Source organism: Austrofundulus limnaeus, unplaced genomic scaffold (assembly GCF_001266775.1).
Source record: "Austrofundulus limnaeus strain Quisiro unplaced genomic scaffold, Austrofundulus_limnaeus-1.0 Scaffold42, whole genome shotgun sequence".
NCBI lineage: Eukaryota > Metazoa > Chordata > Actinopteri > Cyprinodontiformes > Rivulidae > Austrofundulus > Austrofundulus limnaeus.
Window position 1 is genome coordinate 90,155 of NW_013952444.1, and position 20,182 is coordinate 110,336.

At 40.7% G+C, this 20,182-nt stretch overlaps 3 protein-coding genes across 6 annotated transcripts in view; 2 read left to right on the plus strand and 1 right to left on the minus strand.

The window, feature by feature from the left end:
• Positions 1–6,737, plus strand: part of samd7 (sterile alpha motif domain containing 7) — an 8,603-nt gene extending 1,866 nt beyond the window's left edge. Inside the window, exons 2-9 of the mRNA XM_014007400.1 lie at positions 2,506–2,639; positions 3,164–3,287; positions 4,389–4,513; positions 4,605–4,686; positions 4,828–5,498; positions 5,576–5,691; positions 5,780–5,890; positions 6,091–6,737. Coding sequence (XP_013862854.1) covers positions 2,537–2,639; positions 3,164–3,287; positions 4,389–4,513; positions 4,605–4,686; positions 4,828–5,498; positions 5,576–5,691; positions 5,780–5,890; positions 6,091–6,327 — 1,569 coding nt within the window. The 5' untranslated portion in view covers positions 2,506–2,536 and the 3' untranslated portion in view covers positions 6,328–6,737. The remainder of the gene's footprint in view (positions 1–2,505; positions 2,640–3,163; positions 3,288–4,388; positions 4,514–4,604; positions 4,687–4,827; positions 5,499–5,575; positions 5,692–5,779; positions 5,891–6,090) is intronic.
• Positions 6,738–7,242: 505 nt separating this feature from the next.
• Positions 7,243–13,782, plus strand: sec62 (SEC62 homolog, preprotein translocation factor; the record flags this gene model as incomplete). The annotated part of the gene is given in 8 exon segments (XM_014007401.1): positions 7,243–7,323; positions 10,009–10,117; positions 11,788–11,893; positions 12,204–12,393; positions 12,822–12,917; positions 12,996–13,056; positions 13,143–13,262; positions 13,344–13,782. Coding segments are annotated over 8 exon segments (1,157 nt in total), but the record flags the coding sequence as incomplete, so codon positions are not given.
• Positions 13,783–14,777: 995 nt separating this feature from the next.
• nadkb (NAD kinase b) overlaps positions 14,778–20,182 on the minus strand; it is a 12,380-nt gene continuing 6,975 nt past the window's right edge. For all 4 annotated transcript variants that reach the window (XM_014007406.1, XM_014007403.1, XM_014007404.1 and 1 more), the window contains 7 exons: positions 19,414–19,499; positions 19,184–19,286; positions 18,935–19,104; positions 17,115–17,214; positions 16,883–17,040; positions 16,715–16,797; positions 14,778–16,642 (listed from right to left, as the gene is read on the minus strand). In XM_014007406.1, the coding sequence (XP_013862860.1) occupies positions 16,483–16,642; positions 16,715–16,797; positions 16,883–17,040; positions 17,115–17,214; positions 18,935–19,104; positions 19,184–19,286; positions 19,414–19,499 (860 nt within the window). In that variant the 3' untranslated portion in view covers positions 14,778–16,482. The remainder of the gene's footprint in view (positions 16,643–16,714; positions 16,798–16,882; positions 17,041–17,114; positions 17,215–18,934; positions 19,105–19,183; positions 19,287–19,413; positions 19,500–20,182) is intronic.

The window sequence follows — 20,182 nt, forward strand, 5'->3', positions numbered from 1 at the left end:
GTGTGTGTGTGTGTGTGTGTGTGTGTGTGTGTGTGTGTGTGTGTGTGTTATATTGTGTCAGGGGATTAGGAAGGGGCTAGACACTGCTTCTGTCCTGTCTGATATGACCTCCTCGGGGCTCCATCTAAGTTGTCAGCAGTTTTTTCCCCTTTAATTCATTCTTGTAATGAGATTAAGCAGGCAACTGCAAATCCGAGGAGTCCAATCCCCGGATTTGGCAGCTGTGGTGTGGCCTCTGCTCACCGGGCTAATATGACAAGGCTTTCTTGTGGCTCCAGCCATTCGTGACGGTTTCACTCACCAAGTGCGGGAGCCACTTAAAACAGCACACGTGAGGTTCACTGGCAACAGGCCTTCAAACGGTGCAAAATCTGATTTTATGGGAAAACAAACACAACAGCTGAGAGGACTGTTCTGTTTCAGCAGAAATACAGTATAAAGCTTTCTATATTTGGGATGTTTTACTTAAACTATGTTGCATAAAACTGCACCAACTGTGCCTCACAATAACATTTCTTATTTGACGTATCAGTTGTCACTAAAACAGTTGTTTGAGTATTAGAAGTTACGGTATATTTTTCTCATATTGGAATATTTTACAAGCAGATGTTTGAGGAAAAATGTTAGGGTTTTTTTAAAAATGTGTTTTTTAACGCAGTGTTTGGATTTTAGCTTTGTTTTGTGTTGATCCTTCTTGTGTTTTCCTCTGGGTTTTGGCAGTTTTGTTGGTTCAATTGAGTTCTGGTGTAGATCAGTGGTGCTTTAACTTTTTTAGCTTTTGACCCGCAAAGCATCAGTGGCAGAGACTTGTGCTAATAAGTAGAAATAATTAGGATATTATGACATTTTTTTAGCTTTTTTTTTTGTCTGATTGTAAGTTAATTCTAATGAATATTTCTGTTTACTAGTTTTTTTTAATTAAAAGTACCACAAAATTCCTGAAATTTTGGTTCTATTTCCACTCACCGTCCACTAGATGTGACAATATTTTGTATTTCTTTGCAAATATTGCAGGTTTCTTATTTTTCTATTTCTAAAACCTAATTTTTAAAGCTCTACAGAGTCAGCACTTGTTCTGCACAGTTTAGATCAGTTATGTTATACGTGTGTTGGCTAATTCTCTTTACAAACACTAAACTGTTATCTGTGTGAGCTGCTCATCCACTTAAATTCCAAACACAAATCTCCTAATTATCTTGTAATTCGTCCTGTTGCTTAAACTCCCAGTTTTTACACGTGGAAAGGTGTTCAGAGTGTAAACATTGACAAGACTTCCCATCCTCCTTCACTGATGTCAGCGATGGTCTGCAGAAGGAGCTGTGTGTGTTTGCGCCACATAGCTCCACATAAACCGATTGCATCCCCTGATTTATCCCCAAGGTGTTTTTAGGACATCCTGGATGCTAATGGAGACTAATAGGCTTAGCACTTAGAGGTGTATTGTCCGGGATGCTTACAGGCAAGGTTTGCTGAGGGTAAAACTCTAAACGTGAGGATTACCTCCAACACATCCCTTTAAAGTGCTGTATAGCCAGGACTTAGCTAATAGGATCCTGGGGGTAGCAGGGGCCTGGGAAGGTGGGGATGGGGGTTGGAAGGTCAGCAGATGTAGGCAGCAGACTGTTGCAGGAATAACAGGCGGATTACAGCCCGCAGATTACATGGGTTTCAGATGGAACTTGAGGGGCTGAGGATAATACTTTTCTTATATCAGCGTTCGTCTGAAGGAAGGAACAGCAAAAATAATATGTGTGTACAAGACTACATATTTAATCATCTGAAGATTAATAACATGAAAAGACAGCTGTTCACTGTGCTTCATGTGTTCAAATGCATATCACAGGCTGGCCTCGGATTAGCAGAACTGGATTATTGAGCCGCTTGCAGTATCATATTTTATAATGGGATTTGGGGAATGCAGAAGGCTAATAAGAGGCTGCTGATTAGGACAAAACAATGAGGCCATTTGAAGCTGGACTCTGTGTTTTGAATGAAAGGGTCAAAGTTACTCAGAAGAAAGGAAAGATGAATAAAATCAACGAGGGAGCATTTATGCTGGTGTTTAAAATAGGTTAGGATTCAAATGTATGGGTTCAAGCAAGTAAAGCAATCATTAATATTATTATTATTCTGAAAAAGATAACAGGAAATATTGGGATGCATATTGTCTGCAAAGACTTTCCAAAAGAAACAAGACTGTATTTTGTTAGAACTTAAAGTTTTGTAGTGACGTAATTTCCTCAAAGCTGATCTTTAAACTACCGAGTCAGCTAACTGCTGCCCTCTAGTGGTGATAAAAATAACTACTGTAAGGATTCTGCTTCATGTTGAATTACTTACCATCTGTTTAAACATCATCAGTAAATTCACCACAACAGCATCTTTTAGTTTGTATGTTAAGTAAATAATAGTTACAGTTGACTGTCCTGTAAGATTCTACTAGAGGGAATGAATCTTGCAGCTTTGGAGAAAATTGTGTTATTAATGTGATTGTTTTCTTCACAGTGATTTGGTTACAGGTTAAAGGTCGTCTGTCATGACCCCACGAGAGCAGCTGAGGAAGATGACGGCACTGGGAGAGCAGGGGACCCTGGATGAGAAGCACTGGTATCGGCTGGTTAACGGGATGTCAGCTGGAGGTGAACATTTAAAAATCACATTTAATTTATAGACCAAACTTTTATGCTAAAATGCAAAGTAAATAATCAGCGCTGAATAACTGGGTGGTTCAAACTAAAAAAAGCAGAACACCAGCCAAAAGGTTAAATAAGAAAATGTGTTAAAAACTGAAAAGAGACAAACCATAGCTAAAAGATAAGCTGGTCAAATGCTAGTTATAAACTAAAAGTACCAAAAGGCAAGCTAAAATGTTTAAGCACTAGCTAAAGTTGCAAAACATTAGCAAAATGCTTGCTAAAAGTAAAAACACTAGCTAAATACCAAATATAGCAAAATGCTAGCTAAAAGAAGCAAAACACAAGCTATCAAAGTAAACTGCAAGCTAAAATGTGAAACTATAAGTTGCAAATTATTGGCTAAAGTAGCCAAACGCTATCTAGAAACTAGCTGAAATGGGCCAAATCTCTGTTTTTTTTCTGTATGCGTTTGTTTTGTTTTGTTTTTCTCTTTAGCCTGGCTGTAACATGAGGTGTGTTTCTTGCAGAGCTCAGGCAGAGGCAGGAGCTCATCATGAGGAACCAGATGGCCATGGCGCCGCAGATCCTCTCCCAGGGGCAGCAAAGGTTGCAGGGGGTCCCAGCACAGTTTGAACCCCGCTTCATGGAAAGGTCGAGTTCTGACTCTTCACACCCTCCATAAAGTCACATTCAAACAGATTTTAAATATTTTTTGTTTCTCTAACATCTTGATAAATTCCTAACCTTAGTCAGTTTTGAAGATTTTACTTTTTCAATGCATTTAATCATATTTTGTGAAGTTATGAATTAAAGACAACACAGCCACAATCAGATTATATGCTTACTTGCAGAGTTGTAAAGTAACTAAGTACAAATACTTTGTTACTGTAGAAATTTTGAGTATCTGTATTTTAATTATTTTTCAGCCTACTTTTTACTTCTACTCCTTACATTTTTTTAAAAAGGCAAGAAGTAGAAAGTTGTTACGCCTATATTACGGCTTGTTACTTTAAAAAAATACTATTCTGCATACTATCCTAATACTATCCTACTATACTAAACTTTACCTGGATAAAGTGAATTTAATTGTGGTTGGATGAGAAGTATAAATATTTACTATTCTGACACCGTGTACAATCCATCACAGCTGCACGCCTTTAAAAAAACGTTTATTTTTTTGAGAGATCACCTCCCAATAAATGTATTTTGGAAATCCGTACCACTCACTTTTACTCAGTAATTTACTTTTGATACTTAAGTACAAAATAAATCAGATACTTTAGGACTTTTACTCAAGTAATATTCCTTTATGGAAAGAAGGTTATGGAAATTTTATTTTGCTTAGTAAATATATTATTCAAAGAAAAAATTATTATGAAATAACAAAAAAAAAGACTAACTTTTACCAAAGTAATTTTACGATAAGGTGCTTGTACTTTTATTTAAGTATCACTTTGAGGTACTTTATACAACACTGCTTACTTGTCTTGATTAAAAGCAAGCGAATCAACATGACAGCAGTTTATTGTGTAAACAATGCAACTGTGAATACTTTAATGACAATTCCAGCACTTTTTGAACCCTGAAGGCACAAAATTCAAGTATTTCCAGCAAAATCTTAAAGCTGAAGATTAAAAAACAAAGAGGTGTAAACGATCCTTTTGCACAAAACCAAAACCACCTCAGCGATCAGCCCCAACACATATTTTGCTGATTTTTTTTTTAAAATCTTGTTTGCCTTTCTCTCTACAGAGAGTTGGTTCCTCCAGCTGAGATGGTTCCGTCCGAGGCCCGGCAGATGCACGTGGGGCCTCACCTCGGTCCACCTTTACCCCCCCACGCTAACGTCCTGCCTGGGAGAACGTTCCCTGGACCTGGTGAGTAGACCCTCTCCCTGCGGACTGCAGAGTTTTGCGCATTCACATCAGGGGAACCTGTCTCTCAAACTGATCGCTGCTTTTTCCTCAGCCGGATACAGCTTCGTGCCTTCGGAACCCATGGAAACAGTGGCCCGGCGACAGGAGCTCATACACAAGCAGAACATAGCAAGGTGAGCATCACGAGTGTCTCACAATAATATCCCACCCACACAATTAAGTTCAGACCTCACAAACCCGTATTTTATTGACAACGGAGCATGGTAAACAGACACGTGATGCAGGAGCATGTTTTGATGTGTCTGTTTTGTCAGGATGGAGATGAACGCCATCCTGCACCAGAAGGAGCTGGAGAACGCTCACCAGAAAGGGCTGATGGGAATGGAGAACCCCGTGTCGTACCCGTCCAACCCCATGCTGTTCAGAGGCCGCCAGCGCATGCCCGACGGCCACGACGTCTTCGTCCACCGCCCCTCCCTGGACGAGCTGCACTCCAGCAGCATCTTCATGTCGGCCAGCCCCTACCCGCCGATAGGCGCGCTGCACAGGGAGAGGGGCCGGAGGGCCGGGAGGAGGCCGGCCGCCCACAAGAGCTCGGAGAACCACGCGCCCAGCCTGAAGGGTCCGGTGGAAGACAAGAGTGTAGAGCAGAGCCCCGAGGCCACGTCCGGAGAGGAGAAGGAGACGGAGGCAAAGGGGGACGTCGGAGAGGAGTGCGCCACCGGCAAGACGCACCGTCAGGTCAAAATAGACTCCGACCTGGCCGCAGGGAGCAGGAAGACCTACAAAGAAGGGGAGGCGGGCCTACGTAAGGCCTGTGCGACTGCTCAAGACGGGTGTTCAGACGCGGCCAACCCAGGGACTAATGATAAAGACATGTCCAGCTCTGCTTTCCAGGAGAAATTCATGTATCCGTCCAACAGCGGGACTCTGACAGGGATGCCTTATATGTTCCCCGTCCCTGGGAATGGCTTCCTTCCTGCCGGTGAGTTCCACTAAACAAAAGAGCAACGATTCAGTGTTAAATTATGTTTAACTGAAGGTGAGGCTTTTGTTTTCCAGGTCCGCCAAACCTCTTTCTTAACGGTGACGAAATACCCGAAGACATAAGGAAGTGGACGGTGAATGACGTCTACAACTTCATCAGCAGTATTCCCACGTGTTCGGAGTACGCTCAGGTTGGACAGAAATAACGTTCTGCGTGTGTCGTCTGTTTTGTTTCTTTCTTTGTGCCTTTATTTGTCTAACGTGGGAACGTTTTACCAGGTTTTTAAGGACCACATGATTGATGGAGAGACCCTGCCTCTTCTTTCGGAGGAGCACCTGTTGGACACACTGGGGCTCAAACTGGGGCCAGCTCTGAAGATTCGCTCACAGGTGCACAAGCTAGAAAATAAAAATTAAACCGTGCCCAAAATGAGGGCGATAAACAGAGCTTTGATGAAAAGAATGGGTGTAACAAAATTCTCACAATAAATGTCTGTTTTGCAAAGAAAAGCTCAGTAAACTTATGAAGAGAACAATAGTGATTGTGTTTCATTACATCAGTAAAGTTACCTCTCCTCCCTCCTCTGCAGGTGTCCAGGCGGATGGGCAGCATGTTGTACATGCTGAACCTGCCGTTGACCGGCTCCACCCTGCAGGCCACCCCCGAGAAGCCTGGGGACCGCTCCCCAGAGATCCCCTCCCCCGGCAACTGCAACAGCGAGGACATGATGGCGAGCCCAAGAGACGCCGACGGCATGAAATCCTCAGAACACCTTCACGAAGCAGAAAACTGTTCACCTCCTTTAGTCAGCAATGAGACCGCCTGATCGTCGCTGATAAAACACAAACTGAGCCCGGACCAGTCTGCACCCCTCAGGCCTGATGAACCGTTTCTGCCATGGTTGTTTACACAGTATTTCACTGGGATGAAGATGCTGTTTTCATTTACTGTGACCAAATGTCTCTTACATTTTCTTTATTTGTACATATTTTTAACAGCAAAACCTGATACTCTAAGTTTCTGCATCAGTTTTCTTTTTCTGTTTATCGTTGCACACAGTTGTCTCTGTTTGGATGTAGGTTCCTGTTATTCTTTTAGGTCACATTTTATTTTAATTAAATCTGACAACCAAAAAATGGAATTGCTCATCTTTGATTTAATGTTGCATGTTTTTTTTTATTTATTTTATTTTATTTGCATTTCTTTAGCAATAAAGTGCTTTTTTATACAAAGGAATCAGTGGTAAAATCTTTTTTAACTGAATGTGTAAGAAAAGATAATAAAAGGTCCTTAATAAAAATTCAAAAGGAGGTTATGGAAATTTTATTTTGCTTAATCAATATATTATTCTTTGGAAGCCCATTTCCGCCACCCTGATAAAAAAAAATAAATAAAACTTGTATCTCATAATTATGACTTAGCGTCTCATAATTATGAAATACTATCTCATAATTATGAGATACTAAGTCATAATTATGAGATAGTATCTCATAATTATGAGATGCTAAGTCATATTATGAGACAGTATCTCATAATTATGAGATAGCTAAGTCATAATTATGAGATACAAGTTTTATTTTTTATCAGGGTGGCGGAAATGGGCTTCCATATTATTCAAATAAAAAGTATTGTGAAATAACAAAAGTTTAAAATGTGTGTTAAAAGCTGAATCATTACCTTTTTTTGCTGCATTTCTTTAAATAGGACACCTTTAGTTCACGTTTAGTCTCGCGAGATTTGGTGCGCGTGCTCGATATGCGCACGCGAGAAGCTGAGTTGGAGGATCATGGCGGAACGCAGGAGGCACAAGAAGCGGATCCAGGTACCATCACCTCATTCGGGATTAAAAAAACAAAACGCCCCTCCTGCCTCTCGACGTACCGCGAATAAAAGCCGGGCTCAGGTCTTAGGACTCGCCCGGGACATATTGTTTTTAAACGTTTCAGTCGCAGCGTCCGCACGAGGAGGAGCCGTACTTAACAAGCCGCACATGAAAACAGATGGAGGCTAACAGCGGCTAGCATTAGCCTGGCACCGAAAACAAACATTACTTTTATTTAGGACGTTTTGGAGTTTTATGTAATTTTCACCGCCGGTAGGACTCACATGTTGGTTTGGACATTTTAACGACGTCTCTGCACTTTGTGCTGCTTTTGTCTTTTGTCGTAAAAAGTGTGTGACGCGTTCATCGAAATTGAACAGTTTTAAATAGGTTTGAGGGCTAAAAGCTGCGTCAGCTTCGACCTGGCGTGTTTACATAATGTGTAGCAGTCTGTGGGAATTTAACAAGTCATTCAGCAAAATACATTTATGTTCAGCTCGGTGTGCATTTAAAATAAATGGGCTCAGTGTGTAAACGTAGGTTTTGGATAATGCAACAGTTTATGAAGTGGCTACAGGTCATTTTAACTCTTCTAACAACGCATTATACTGTAAAAAACATTTAATGTGGTTATAAACAAGTAGTAGTATCATTTGGAGTTGTTTAATTCATTAAAGGAGATTCTGGTAATACTGAGTATGAAAGTAGGCTTGTATTTATCAACATTGAATAAAAAGACATGAATTTATAACTACTGCACTGATGTGATACATGCAACATTTTTTATAGTCCTGCAGACAGAGCTTACACCCGAATGACAAATTTAGCCCTTCTATATGCTAGCCTACTTAAGAAAAAATGTGTTTTTATATTTTCCACCTCAAAAGCTTCAAAATTATGCATAGTTTTTTCATTCATCACCTGGCCTAACAAGCTAGTTTTGTTTGAGAGTGCTGGTTTGAAAACTTTTTTTTTTTTTTTTTTTTTTTTTTTTTTTTTTGCATGTCAGGATGGTTATCTTAGGGAATTCCAGCCCTAGTTTTCAAAAGGGGAATCCCCAAGTTTCACAATCATGCCATCTGTTATACAAATGAAGCTCTCAGAGCTCAACAGGAGCTGGCAGGGAAAAAAAATTGTCAATTTCAAAAATTTTTTTTCTTTTTTTCTTTAATTTTTTATTCATTTCATTAAAACATACAACAAATAATATACACTCAACAAAAAAAATACAAATCACAAATAAAATGAAAGGTAGCAGAAAGAAGAAAAAAATCTTATTAATATCTGCCCCTTTTTTCAAACAGTAAATAAATTAAAACAATAGTCTTCCAACAGCATAACAAAAAACTTCAACTCACTCCTGAGCGACAATTCTCATGAATGCTCATTACAGGAATTCATATTTCTTCAACAAACTAGCTTTTATCATTTTCTTAAACAGACTTAGAGAGCCAGCATTTTTGTAACCACTTTCCAGATTATTCCACAACCTTATTCCTTGTACTGAAGTACACCGGTCTTTTAAATRTGTTCTAATCTTGGGCTTTACAAACATCTCTAGCCCTTTGAGATTGTAATTACTTACTCTTTTTGCAAAATTTAATTGGATATTAAAAGGTAATTGATTTTTATGTGCTTTATACATGACCTGCAAAATATTATAATCAACTAACTCACAAAATTTTAATAATTTCAATTGATAAAATAATYTATTTGAAGGATGACTGTAATGTTTTCTGGTAATAATTCTTATAGCTCTTTTCTGTAAAATAAAGATGGGATTTGTAATTGTTTTGCATGCTTTTCCCCAGACTTCAATACAATAGATCAAATGTGGAACAATTATTGCATTATATAATATAAACAAAGCTTTGTCATTAAATAAGTCCCTTACATTATACAGTACTGCTATAGATTTGGATATTTTTATTCTTAAGTGATTTATATGAGGTTTCCATGACAGCTTTTCATCYATAATGACACCCAAAAACTTCACCTCACTGACTCTACTAATCTCAACACCCTCAAGTCTAAATGGAATATCAATAACTTTTTTTTTACTGAATATCATGTAGTTAGTTTTATCCAAATTTAGTGATAATTTATTTAATTTAAACCAAGTTTGTATTTTAACAAATTCTGTTTGCATCAAAATAAAGTGAAAGCAAAATTAAATATTTTTAATCCCAACTGGTTCTCCGAATTACTGACAGCATCATTTTTTCCCCTTATTACAAATGTTTTGTTGATGTTTTCTAAACACAAGAATGCAGTAAAACCTGAAAGGGTCACTGTAAGCTAAAGGTTTTGAGGAGATAAAGCAAAAGCTAAATATAAAAGCTATAATTAAAGAACAACTGTTTTACGGATGCTGCAAATCTGTGGATCAGTGAAGGTCTGGCACCTTTGAGGAAAGAAACAGCATTTATAATTATAAAAGTGGTTGGATGAAATCTTGTAATCGGAAAACTTTTTCCGAATGTGTTTTCAGATCTGAGTTAATTTAAAAGATAAAATTTATTGAATGTGGTAGAACTGCTTGGTTTTTAATGTGATGACTGCGATGATGGTTTGAACCTACATCTGGGATTTGAGTCTTTTAATATTCCTGCTTGTCTGTTATCATAAAAAATTGTTATTTGGCCCGGCGTGAGACTGACTTTGCTGATGTGTGTGTTCCTGCAGGAGGTGAGCGAGCCCACCAAGGAGGAGAAGGCGGTGGCCAAGTACCTTCGGTTTAACTGCCCCACCAAGTCGACGAACATGATGGGCCACCGAGTCGACTATTTCATCGGTCAGTGCTCGGCTGAAGACGCAGCTTCGGTTCTGGGTGGAGGGTGGATCACTGCGTGGTTATCATGAAGCACAGGCGTTGTTACTGAACGGTTAATTGTGTTCACGCTGTCTCAGCTGCTGTGTGACTTTGTCTCTCCTCACTGCGTTTACTTTCATCTAGCTTTGTGACATTTGTCATGGGAAATGTTGTGTTCTCTGAGGTGCAGCTTCTGCAGAGTAATCACACAATATGCATTGTGCTTACCTTTGATTTTAAAGTATTTCCCATCACATACGGCTTCACATCTACTCAAAAATTTAATTATTTTTTGGATTGATGAGCATGCTGAAATATATATCCCTAATCTGTAGCTTCATTTTGAATGTAAAATTCAGAGTGACATAATGTTGCTGTTGTGATTTTCTACATTTTTTTGGACATTAGGCAACATGATTACTCAGAGGCAAAACAGAGAAATCAATCCTGTATTCCACATTTAGTTAGAAAACTTACATTTGTTTTCTCACCCATTAAATACCGTATTTATTCAAGTACAATACGTAAAATTAAATCCATAAAATCATCCATTAAGTTGGGGGGGTAGTACTATACTCAGATAAATATTTTCACTTGTGTATTTTAACTGAAATATCGGCTTCATTCACAAAATGCCTGAGTCCGGAAATGAGACCACATCGTAAAAAGCAGTTGAAGCAAACTTACCTCTGACACTCCTCTGTGCTTCAGAGCGAGATAACAGATCCAGGCAGGCGACATGATGTGGAAAAAAAAAGAAAAAAGCAGTCCTGCACCTTATTAATGATAATGAACTAATGACGTTAGCGTGTGACCGGGGCGCTGCTGGAACAACAACAAAATCACGTTCGTCTGTAATGGCGGCCGTCTACCGGTGTTTTGAAAAAGTTTGTATCCCTGAAAAATGTTTCCCCACCAGAGGGGGCGCTCTCGAGTAGGAAGTAATCTGCTTTTGCCCCACAAGATGGCCCAAATCTCATGTGAAGTCTCTGACTTGACTCTGACATGCTGTTAAAATAAAAAGAACAGTCCGATGATCATTTTACTGATATGTATAAAGACTGCAAAGGCTGAAAAATCTTGAAGTCTGTATGAAATTGGAGGTAGTTTGAGGATTAATTTTTTTATGCTTTTTAAGCTCAAAAAAGGGGGGTTTGTATTATACATGAGATCGTATTATACATGAATAAATATGGTACCTTTTTAAAGTTTTCATCCCATACTGTATATTACAGCCAGTCTGGAGACATCAGCTTGACTGATTGGCGGAAGCGTAAAACATCGGTGGTAATTGTAGCTGTTTCTTTCAGCTCATTGTTCGGCTGTCAGGCTCAGTTATTGTTGGTGGTGTAATTATCGGCAGCTGGTTTCATGGAGAACGCTCTCATGAGTCGAATCAAGTCGTTAACAGAAACCAAGGCTCAGAGCAGGTGTATTGGACTTGTGGAATCTGAGTGAATGATAAAGTCGGTTTATAACTTCTGGTTTAATATTTGAGCTGCAAGTTCGTCAGATCAGCTCGTTTGCTGTTTGGTTTTGGAGTGGCTAAAATAAAAGAACTTCAAGAGATGTGAGGCATTAACCACATTTATTGATATCTACGTGACATTTTGATTCAAGTCCTGATTGTTGTCTTGTGTTTGTACATGTAGCCTCCAAGGCGGTGGACTGTCTGCTGGACTCCAAATGGGCCAAAGCTAAGAAGGGAGAGGAGGCTGTGTTCACCAGCAGAGAGTCGGTGGTGGATTACTGCAACAGGTCGGCTCTGACACACTCCTCATTTATTCTGAGCAGCATGGCTTTTAATTTCCTTTTATTTTTTATGTGCAAGCTGAAGTAGCTAAATCTGTATTTGTTCTTGTGCCTAAAGTTACACTTCCCAAAGATGTTACTACCAAAATATATAATTACTGAGAAAGTGCTTTTTTTCGGTTCAGCAAAACCAAAGCAGAATCATCCTTATGATATTTGAATGTTTTATTTTGGAGTTTAAAATCAAACTTATCAACTCTAATTTGTGAATTACATTAGTGCCTGACGATCAAACTGCGCCTCGTGTTTTCCTCAGACTTCTTAAGAAGCAGTTCTTCCACCGAGCGCTCAAGGTGATGAAGAAAAAGCCGGAGAAAGACCCCAAGAAAGAGAAGGAGAAGGAAAAAGTCAAGAGCGACAGCAGCAAGGAGGAGGAGAAAAAGGGGAAGAAGGAGAAGGAAAAGAAGAAAGAGTCTGAGGTCGCAGAAACCAAGAAAGAGAAAAGTGTGAGTAGAGGCATCAACAAAAAACAAACATTTTATTGTCAGAGATCAGGACATTTTGGACCAGTCTGAATCAGAGACGCCCCCAAACTGTTTGTTCTGACTGACGGTAATATTTGCTTTAAGCTGACAGATGTCCTAACTGGACCCTCAGTGAGTGAATATGGACCTGCTGCACAGGTTTAAAGTGCAGGTCTTTAAGTTCCACTGGTGTGGACCTGGTGTTTTGTAAAGACGAGCAGAACACAACTGTGTGAAAAATAAACTCGACTCTATTCCAGTTCTCTGTAGAGCCAAACACAACGCTGCTTTGTTCCCTGTTAAAACTGAACATTTAAGCAGGAAGTATTTTATACACAGTCTGTTTGGTCACATTTTGAGTGTATAAAGATACAGTTTGAATATAGATAATGTGGTTCTTTCATGAACAGGACGACAGTCCAGGAACTCCAAAAAAGAAGAAAGAGGTGAAGAAGAAGTTCAAATTGGAGCCTCATGAGGATCAACTGTTTCTGGATGGAAACGAGGTGAGAATCCAAACAATCATCAGAAACAGGAAGTGTTGAGCATTTAGCACATGAAAAACTAAAATCTCTCTCCTGCAGGTTTATGTGTGGATTTATGATCCTGTCCACTTTAAGACGTTTGCTATGGGCCTTATCCTCGGTAAGACAAAAGACATTTAAGTGATAATTACTGAACAGGAAGGGAACGAGGGATAATCCTGTACTGATTTGTTTATTTATTCCCAGTTATTGCAGTGATTGCAGCCACGCTCTTCCCACTGTGGCCAGCTGAGATGCGTGTTGGAGTTTACTATCTGAGTGTTGCAGCCGGCTGCTTTGTGGCCAGCATCCTGCTGCTAGCTGTCGGTAAGTATTCATAGAGGACACGTGTCAGTAAATGTGAAAACCAGTGAGCTCAGTCTCATCCGTTGTTTCCTCTCTCCTCAGCCCGCTGCATCCTCTTCCTCATCATCTGGCTGGTGACCGGTGGGCGACATCACTTCTGGTTCCTCCCCAACCTGACGGCGGACGTCGGGTTCATCGACTCGTTCCGGCCGCTCTACACTCACGAGTACAAAGGACCGAAAGCCACCGACAGGAAGGGCTCGGACAAGACCGAGAAGGACGGCGGCGCCCAAAAGGCTCAGAAGTCCGACAGCGACGAGAAGTCCGACAGCGAAAAGAAGGACGACGAGGAAGAGGACGAGGAGGAGCGAGAAGAGGGCAAAGAGGCGGACGGGGAGGGAGCTGAGGAGCGCCACTCGGACACAGACAGCGACCGGCGGGAGGACGACGGCTCGCAGCACAGCAACGGAAACGACTTTGAAATGATCACCAGGGAGGAGCTCGACCAGCACACTGAAGAGGAGGAGGAGGAAGATGAAGATGAGGAGGAGGAAGACGAGGAATCGGAAGTGAGGAAACAAGGATGCAGGAGTGAGACTGAAGCACAGACTGCTGAAACATAAACCTTCCAATCCCACCACCTTGTTTTCTCTGTCCCCTCCTCCCCTCCTCCCTGCCAGTCCTCCATTCTGACTGTGGAGAGGCTCCATCGTCCACCGAACAGAACCGGGACAGACACAACACAAAGTTTTACGGCTACCAGAACAGAGTAAACCATATAAGTGGTGGTTGTGATTCCTCCCTCCTAAATGTTATTTATCTTGAAACGACGCTGCAGCTGAACGCGTCTGCCTGAGGAACCTGTCAGACCAAAACCACCGCATCCTCTGGTGTTTTTTATTTCCACCGTTTGAGCTACGAGGAAGATGATCGGTTATAGATGCGCTCGTCTCCTCGCTTCTGTTTGGTGTCAGTCGAACGCCGCTGAAAGCTTCCTCAGGCAGAGACGTTCAGAACGTCGGCTTTGAAACCTGAACTAAACCAGATGGACCAAATCCTGTAGTTTATTCAAATGAAACTTTTAATGAAATTGACCGTGTTGTGGCAGATCGAGTGTTTGGACGGTCAGGTACTGGTCATTTTCAGCTTTTATTTAAATGGCTCATGATCATTGTGCAATTCTCCTCTCAGCGTGAAAAACTTGTTCTTTACGGGGCAACTGGACCCCACTGATGTACGTCTAAAGATTGCTGACGTTTCTAAACAACTAAACTGTACCAGATAACAAAACTAGTGCCAAACACCAGATTACCATTATGAATTGTTTAATATAAAAGCAAGGGGGCTACGTTGTTTATTTTGCGACCGCAGTGTCAAACTTGTCACAAAGCACAGAAAAAAGGTTGTTAACGTACAGCTCAACAAACATTTTTGGTCTCAATGAAACCATTAAATAATATTCGCACTAGACTTTTAATCCCAACGACTTTCATCATCTTGCACAAGCCGTCGTGTGGAAGTGGTGACCGTACTTCCTTTTTTTTTTTTTTTTAAATTCAGCTCCACTCGCTGATCAGCTGAAGCCGTGGTCCGGTTATCGAGGTCCAAGCTGTTTCCCCTCACCTCATCTTCAAAGTAGACATGTTTTAGATGCGCCTTTTTAATCATAGCGAGGATTATATTTAAATATAAAACATACAGATGTATCATTTATATATGAGTTCTTTTGTTGTATCAGATATATGCAGAAAATACTCAAAAAGAAACTGAAGAAAACCTGTTGGTGTCAGGAGGAGGAGGATTCTTCCCCAGAGTTTATTTTTGTTTTCATGAGATTAACAATTATTTGAAGCATCTGGGATTAAAAAAATACATTTCTATGTTTTCCATTATTAACTGTTGTGGTTGGTTGTGCGTCGCCACACCTGCTTTTCTCTCACTAACGGCTGTCAATTATTAACCTGAAGTTAGAAAAAACATGGTTTGTGACGCCGTCTCATCGTTTTAGCGTTTTGTTCTTCATGTCACTCAGACCATTTTTAGTTTTTCTCCTTTTACTGTAACTTAAGTTCGTAGCTGTCTGACTTCCTTGCATGTCACCTCGTCTTTTTGTGTTATTTTTGTTAGTTTTTATCTCTGTAACAAACTCAAGTCTCGTCTCACTTTACTCCAGAAAGCAATTTAGACAAAAAGACTGAAATCACTTCTCCCAGTTGTTCCTGACTGTTGCACAGTATCGGTCTGTTGTGTGTCGTAGTATTACTCTCTGCTGCTGCTTCTCTTCGCACATTTCTGGGGGGGAAAAAATGAAAAAAAAATTATATATATATATAAAAAACTTCCATGTTTTCTCTCTGGTGGAGAACTGTGTCCTTTTTGATCACCGAGTCGATATTCTGAAGACTGTCTCCTGCGTTATTGGACTGTAATTTACTGAAACTGTCTGGAATATATCTGTATGTTATCATTGCAATAAAAACCTAGAAAGCGCCTTTCTGTTCAGACTTATTTTATTTTATTGCTGGATGAAATCACTTACCTTGCAGGTTATCTACAACAGCACTCAAGTTGTGAGTTTAACTGCAAGTTCTGTTAGAATTTCACTGCTGCGTGTTCGGTTTGACAACACCCCACTGCCAAAAACAAACTATAATCTGAAGAGTTACGCTTTATTTTCAGTCTTTTTGAGTTTCTCAGTCATGATTTCTGCTACATGTGATCTGAATTCAGCTTTAAGGCTGAAGCTTTAGCTAACAAAAAGGGTCTAAATTTCACAAAATATACAGCAGAAAACAATTACAGCCGTCTAATTAGAAACATTTTCAACTATTTTGAAAATAAATACATCACATAAATATAACAAATAAATTTACTCAAATCCTTTATGTACAAATTTACATTTGAGGACTGATTTGAGATTGGTCGGAATTGGTTTCGCTTTTAATTTGAGCAAGTCACGTAATGTTTTTCCTATTTAAAAGCCCTGATGTGATGAAAGTGATGCAGCCTACAGGTTAATGATGAAAAGCTATGGGTTCACTATGCATTATTATTTTTCTCTGCAGGAGAAACATGCTTTTTCTGCATTTAGTCCATAAAACACGTGTAACGAGCTCTTTAAACAAGTGATTATGTGCTGACTTGACTCCATCACAGTCCGATCTTCATCTCATTTCTGAACAAACTGGATCCCCCGAACATCTTAATAATGGGGGGAAAACAAAAAAACGCAGGTGAGGCTTCAGTTTTCCGTGTCTGACGAGTCGGACACGTCAGTGAGCCGAGCCTGCTTCTTACGGACGTTCCAGTGCAAACACTGAGCCAGGCTCTCAAACCAGTCGTACACCAGGTCGTGGCAACAGATGGACGGAACCGGGTAACAAGACGTGGTGATCTTAATACTGTTGAGGGGGGAAAAAACTGATTAGAAAAGAAAAACTTAAAACAATGAAAACAGATGAGATGAAACTCACCAGTCTCCATGTTGGATCTCTTGTCTCCTCCTGCCGTCAAACGACACCCAGACGTTGTTTCTTGCGTCAGGAGACAAGGTGATCTGTTCGAGACACGTCAGAACGTCGTTACTTCACCTGAGAGGCAGCTGAGATCTAAAGGTTTAACTTGATCTGTTTTATTTTTACCATTAGTTCCACTCCAGCAGGGACCACGATGGGCCTGAATGAGAGTGAGTGTGGACAGATGGGCGTGACCATGATGGCGGGGACGTTAGGGTGGATCATGGAGGCTCCTGCTGCAGCTGCGTACGCCGTGCTCCCCGTGGGCGTGGACACGATCACACCTGGAGGACAGAAAGAGAAGACATGGTTTTATTTTATGGGTGTTTTCTCTGAACAGAGGGGGGGGTCTGCTCACCGTCTCCCTGCACTGAAGTAATGAGACGTCCATCCAGGTACAGGTCCACGTTGGACAAGTAGGAGGACGGGCCTCGATCCACCACCACTTCATTCAGCACCTGCACACACAGACAGCACAGTGCTGATCAGACCTCGCTGAGCATGAAACAGCTGTTCAGACAGGATGTTAAGCCCTGATTCACCCTCACGCTGCTTTTATTTTGAAACCACTTTTATTTTGAATGGTTGTTAGTATTTACCAGAACAGTCCCAGTTCTGTTCCTGGCCTTTAAGAAAAAAATAATAATAAATTAAAAAATAAAAATCAGGAAAGTAAATTCTGCAGCTGAAAAAACAAGTGACCCACAGCGCCACCTTTATAGCCTAACCCTGACCATTTACCGTAAAATTAACGTCACAGGTACATATCTGACCATTTACCGTAAAATTAACGTCACAGGTACATATCTGACCTTAAAACGAACCTAAACTCAATTCACACCATGGTCCTACACCTAACCCCCCACCCATAATTTGCAATTTGCATTTGGACCCGTGGGTACCGGGCATTGGTCCACACGGTGCATGTTCAGTCCCCATGAGGCTGCTTTTTTTTTGGGAAAATTGTCCCCACAATGTAGAAAAAACAAGCCCCCCCCCCCCCCACTTATTTTTGTAACTCTATTTATGCATAACCCAGATTTTTTCACTAAAATTAACCATAACTGGTCTATAGCTAACCCTAACCTGAACCAAAACTTAATTCACACCAAACCTCTAAACCTAACTAGTAAAGCACAGCAGAGCTGCAAACAAAGTGAGGACCAGGAAAATGTCCTCACTTTCCAAAAATGACCTCATTTTGTTGATTAAAAACCTAACATGGTCCTCACTCTGTAGCCAAAACACACACACACACACACACACACACACACACACACCTGTGAAGTCTGGCAAATGTTCTGACATCTGAACACAAACATCCTGCAGACGTGATGTCACGTCAGCTGTAACTTCAGAGACCAGAAAAACTCATCATCATCATCGCTTCTTTTACTGATGAAGACGAGGAGGAGAGCGCTGCGATGAAGAGGACAACACGCAGCAACGTGTGTGTGTGTGTGTGTGTGTGTGTGTGTGACTCCAGTCATGAGGCATGTTGTTTAGCTACACGCTGTGCCAGACCCTGAGCATCAGGAATCATTAAACATCCATCTGACGATGACTGCGCCGCTGACGCCACTGTCTCCATGGCGACTGGCTCAACAGAACTTCACAACAGTCCACATATCTGCGCCTCTGTTATGTCTGTCGCCATGGAAACCTGGGCGATGGTCTCCGACTGACCCTCGCACACGCCCAGCGTGCGCACACAGGCAGTTTTAACAGCTCCCAGCAGCAGTCTGTGGTCACACCAGGCCCTAAATATCTGCAGAATGTGAAGAACTGAAGGTCCTGTCACAGAAACATTTGACACAACTCATGCAGACTGACAAACATTTTGTTATGACTGCATTACTTTGTTGGTGTCTAAAAGGTTATAGTGTGACATTAGTCTGAAAGGAATTCATTTAAGAACAGCGATATAAAACAAACCTGGCTTAGGGCTGATATAGCTGTTCTTTATATTTACTGACTCAGATGTTTCTAACTTGATAAACACAAAACACATTTTTACTTTAAAGCACACGCTGTGAGTGAAATATAAAATGAAGAGGAAAAGTTTTGACGGCAGTTAAATGCAGAAACATCCACCGGAAATGTTTCTTTTTTTTTTCCTCCATGTTTTAATTGAGAAAAACCGCTGCTTTAACAAGTCTGCTCCTGGCCGGGTCGTACCTGCAGCTGCAGGGTCACCTTGCCGGCTTCGCTGTTGGTGTGTCCGTGAGGGAGGAGTCCGTTAGACTCCAGCTGGGCGTCCCTGCTGCCGGGCTGCTGTCCGGTCCTCTGAAGCATGTCCTTCACCACCTTCACCTTCAGGCGGCTGCGCAGGGTGATGGCCGCGTTGCCTGGGAGCCCAGAGGAACATCGGCACCGTGAAGCTGCTGATTCAGAGGTTTAGATCTATAAAAGCTGCTGCGTGTTTACCTTCCAGCACTTTGGTGACTTCAGTCTTGTAGGACTCGAACTTGAAGGGGGTCAGAAATCCTAAGGAGCCCAGGTGGAAGGCCATAACCGGTGGGACGCTGCCCTGCACACAACCACCACGACAATCAGCAGAGCTCCTTTAGATTTGAGAATAAAATCTTTATAATAAAAAAGTTTTGTTTACTGACAACTAACTGTTTATAATAGTACTTTTTCAGGTTTTTAAATACCTGGAAAAGAGAGGAGGCGTAGAGCAAAGTCCCATCACCCCCCAGACAGATGATGAGGTCGATGCAGTCAGAGATATCATCGTACCCTGAAACAAGGTTAGAATAGTTTGGATTTTTCATTATAGCTCAGTTTTATTTTGTTGTGACGTTTCTCTTTTAATTCAGTTTTAATTAGATTTTACAGTGGATTTGCTAGTTTTTATTAATTATAGCATTTTTAATGCTTATTTTTAGTTTAGTTTTTATTAGTTCTAATATTAGTTTGTTTATAGTTTGAATAAACATATTTGCCAWTGCATCCTCCAACTTGTGATGTTCCTGTGAGTTAATTAACCAGCAGCTATTTGGTCACTATAAGCAGTCCGTTATAGTGACACCTTAATAAAATAATGGTATAACTCAGTTTTGCCAACAAAAAACTTGGGTGATTATTTTAGGACGATGACAATAGTTGTCTCCAACCTGGTGAAACTTGTTGCTTGTTTTTTACTGGAGCTACTGAGAGAAGCTAGTGTGTCAAGATACTCAGTCATCTTGTGTGAGCTTGATTCATGCAGTTTTTCCCTTGAGAAGTATTCCACCTGTTTTATCACCTGTTTCCACTACAAGTCACTGTTACAGCCCACAGCTAATGTGAAACTACTCGATTTGAAATAAATAAATAAATAAATAAAATCCACGTCTCAAAATAAATTGACCAACACTAAAACAAAGGATATTCTACCTATAATTTCATTTAGTTTTAGCTAGTTTTGTAAAAAGATTATAC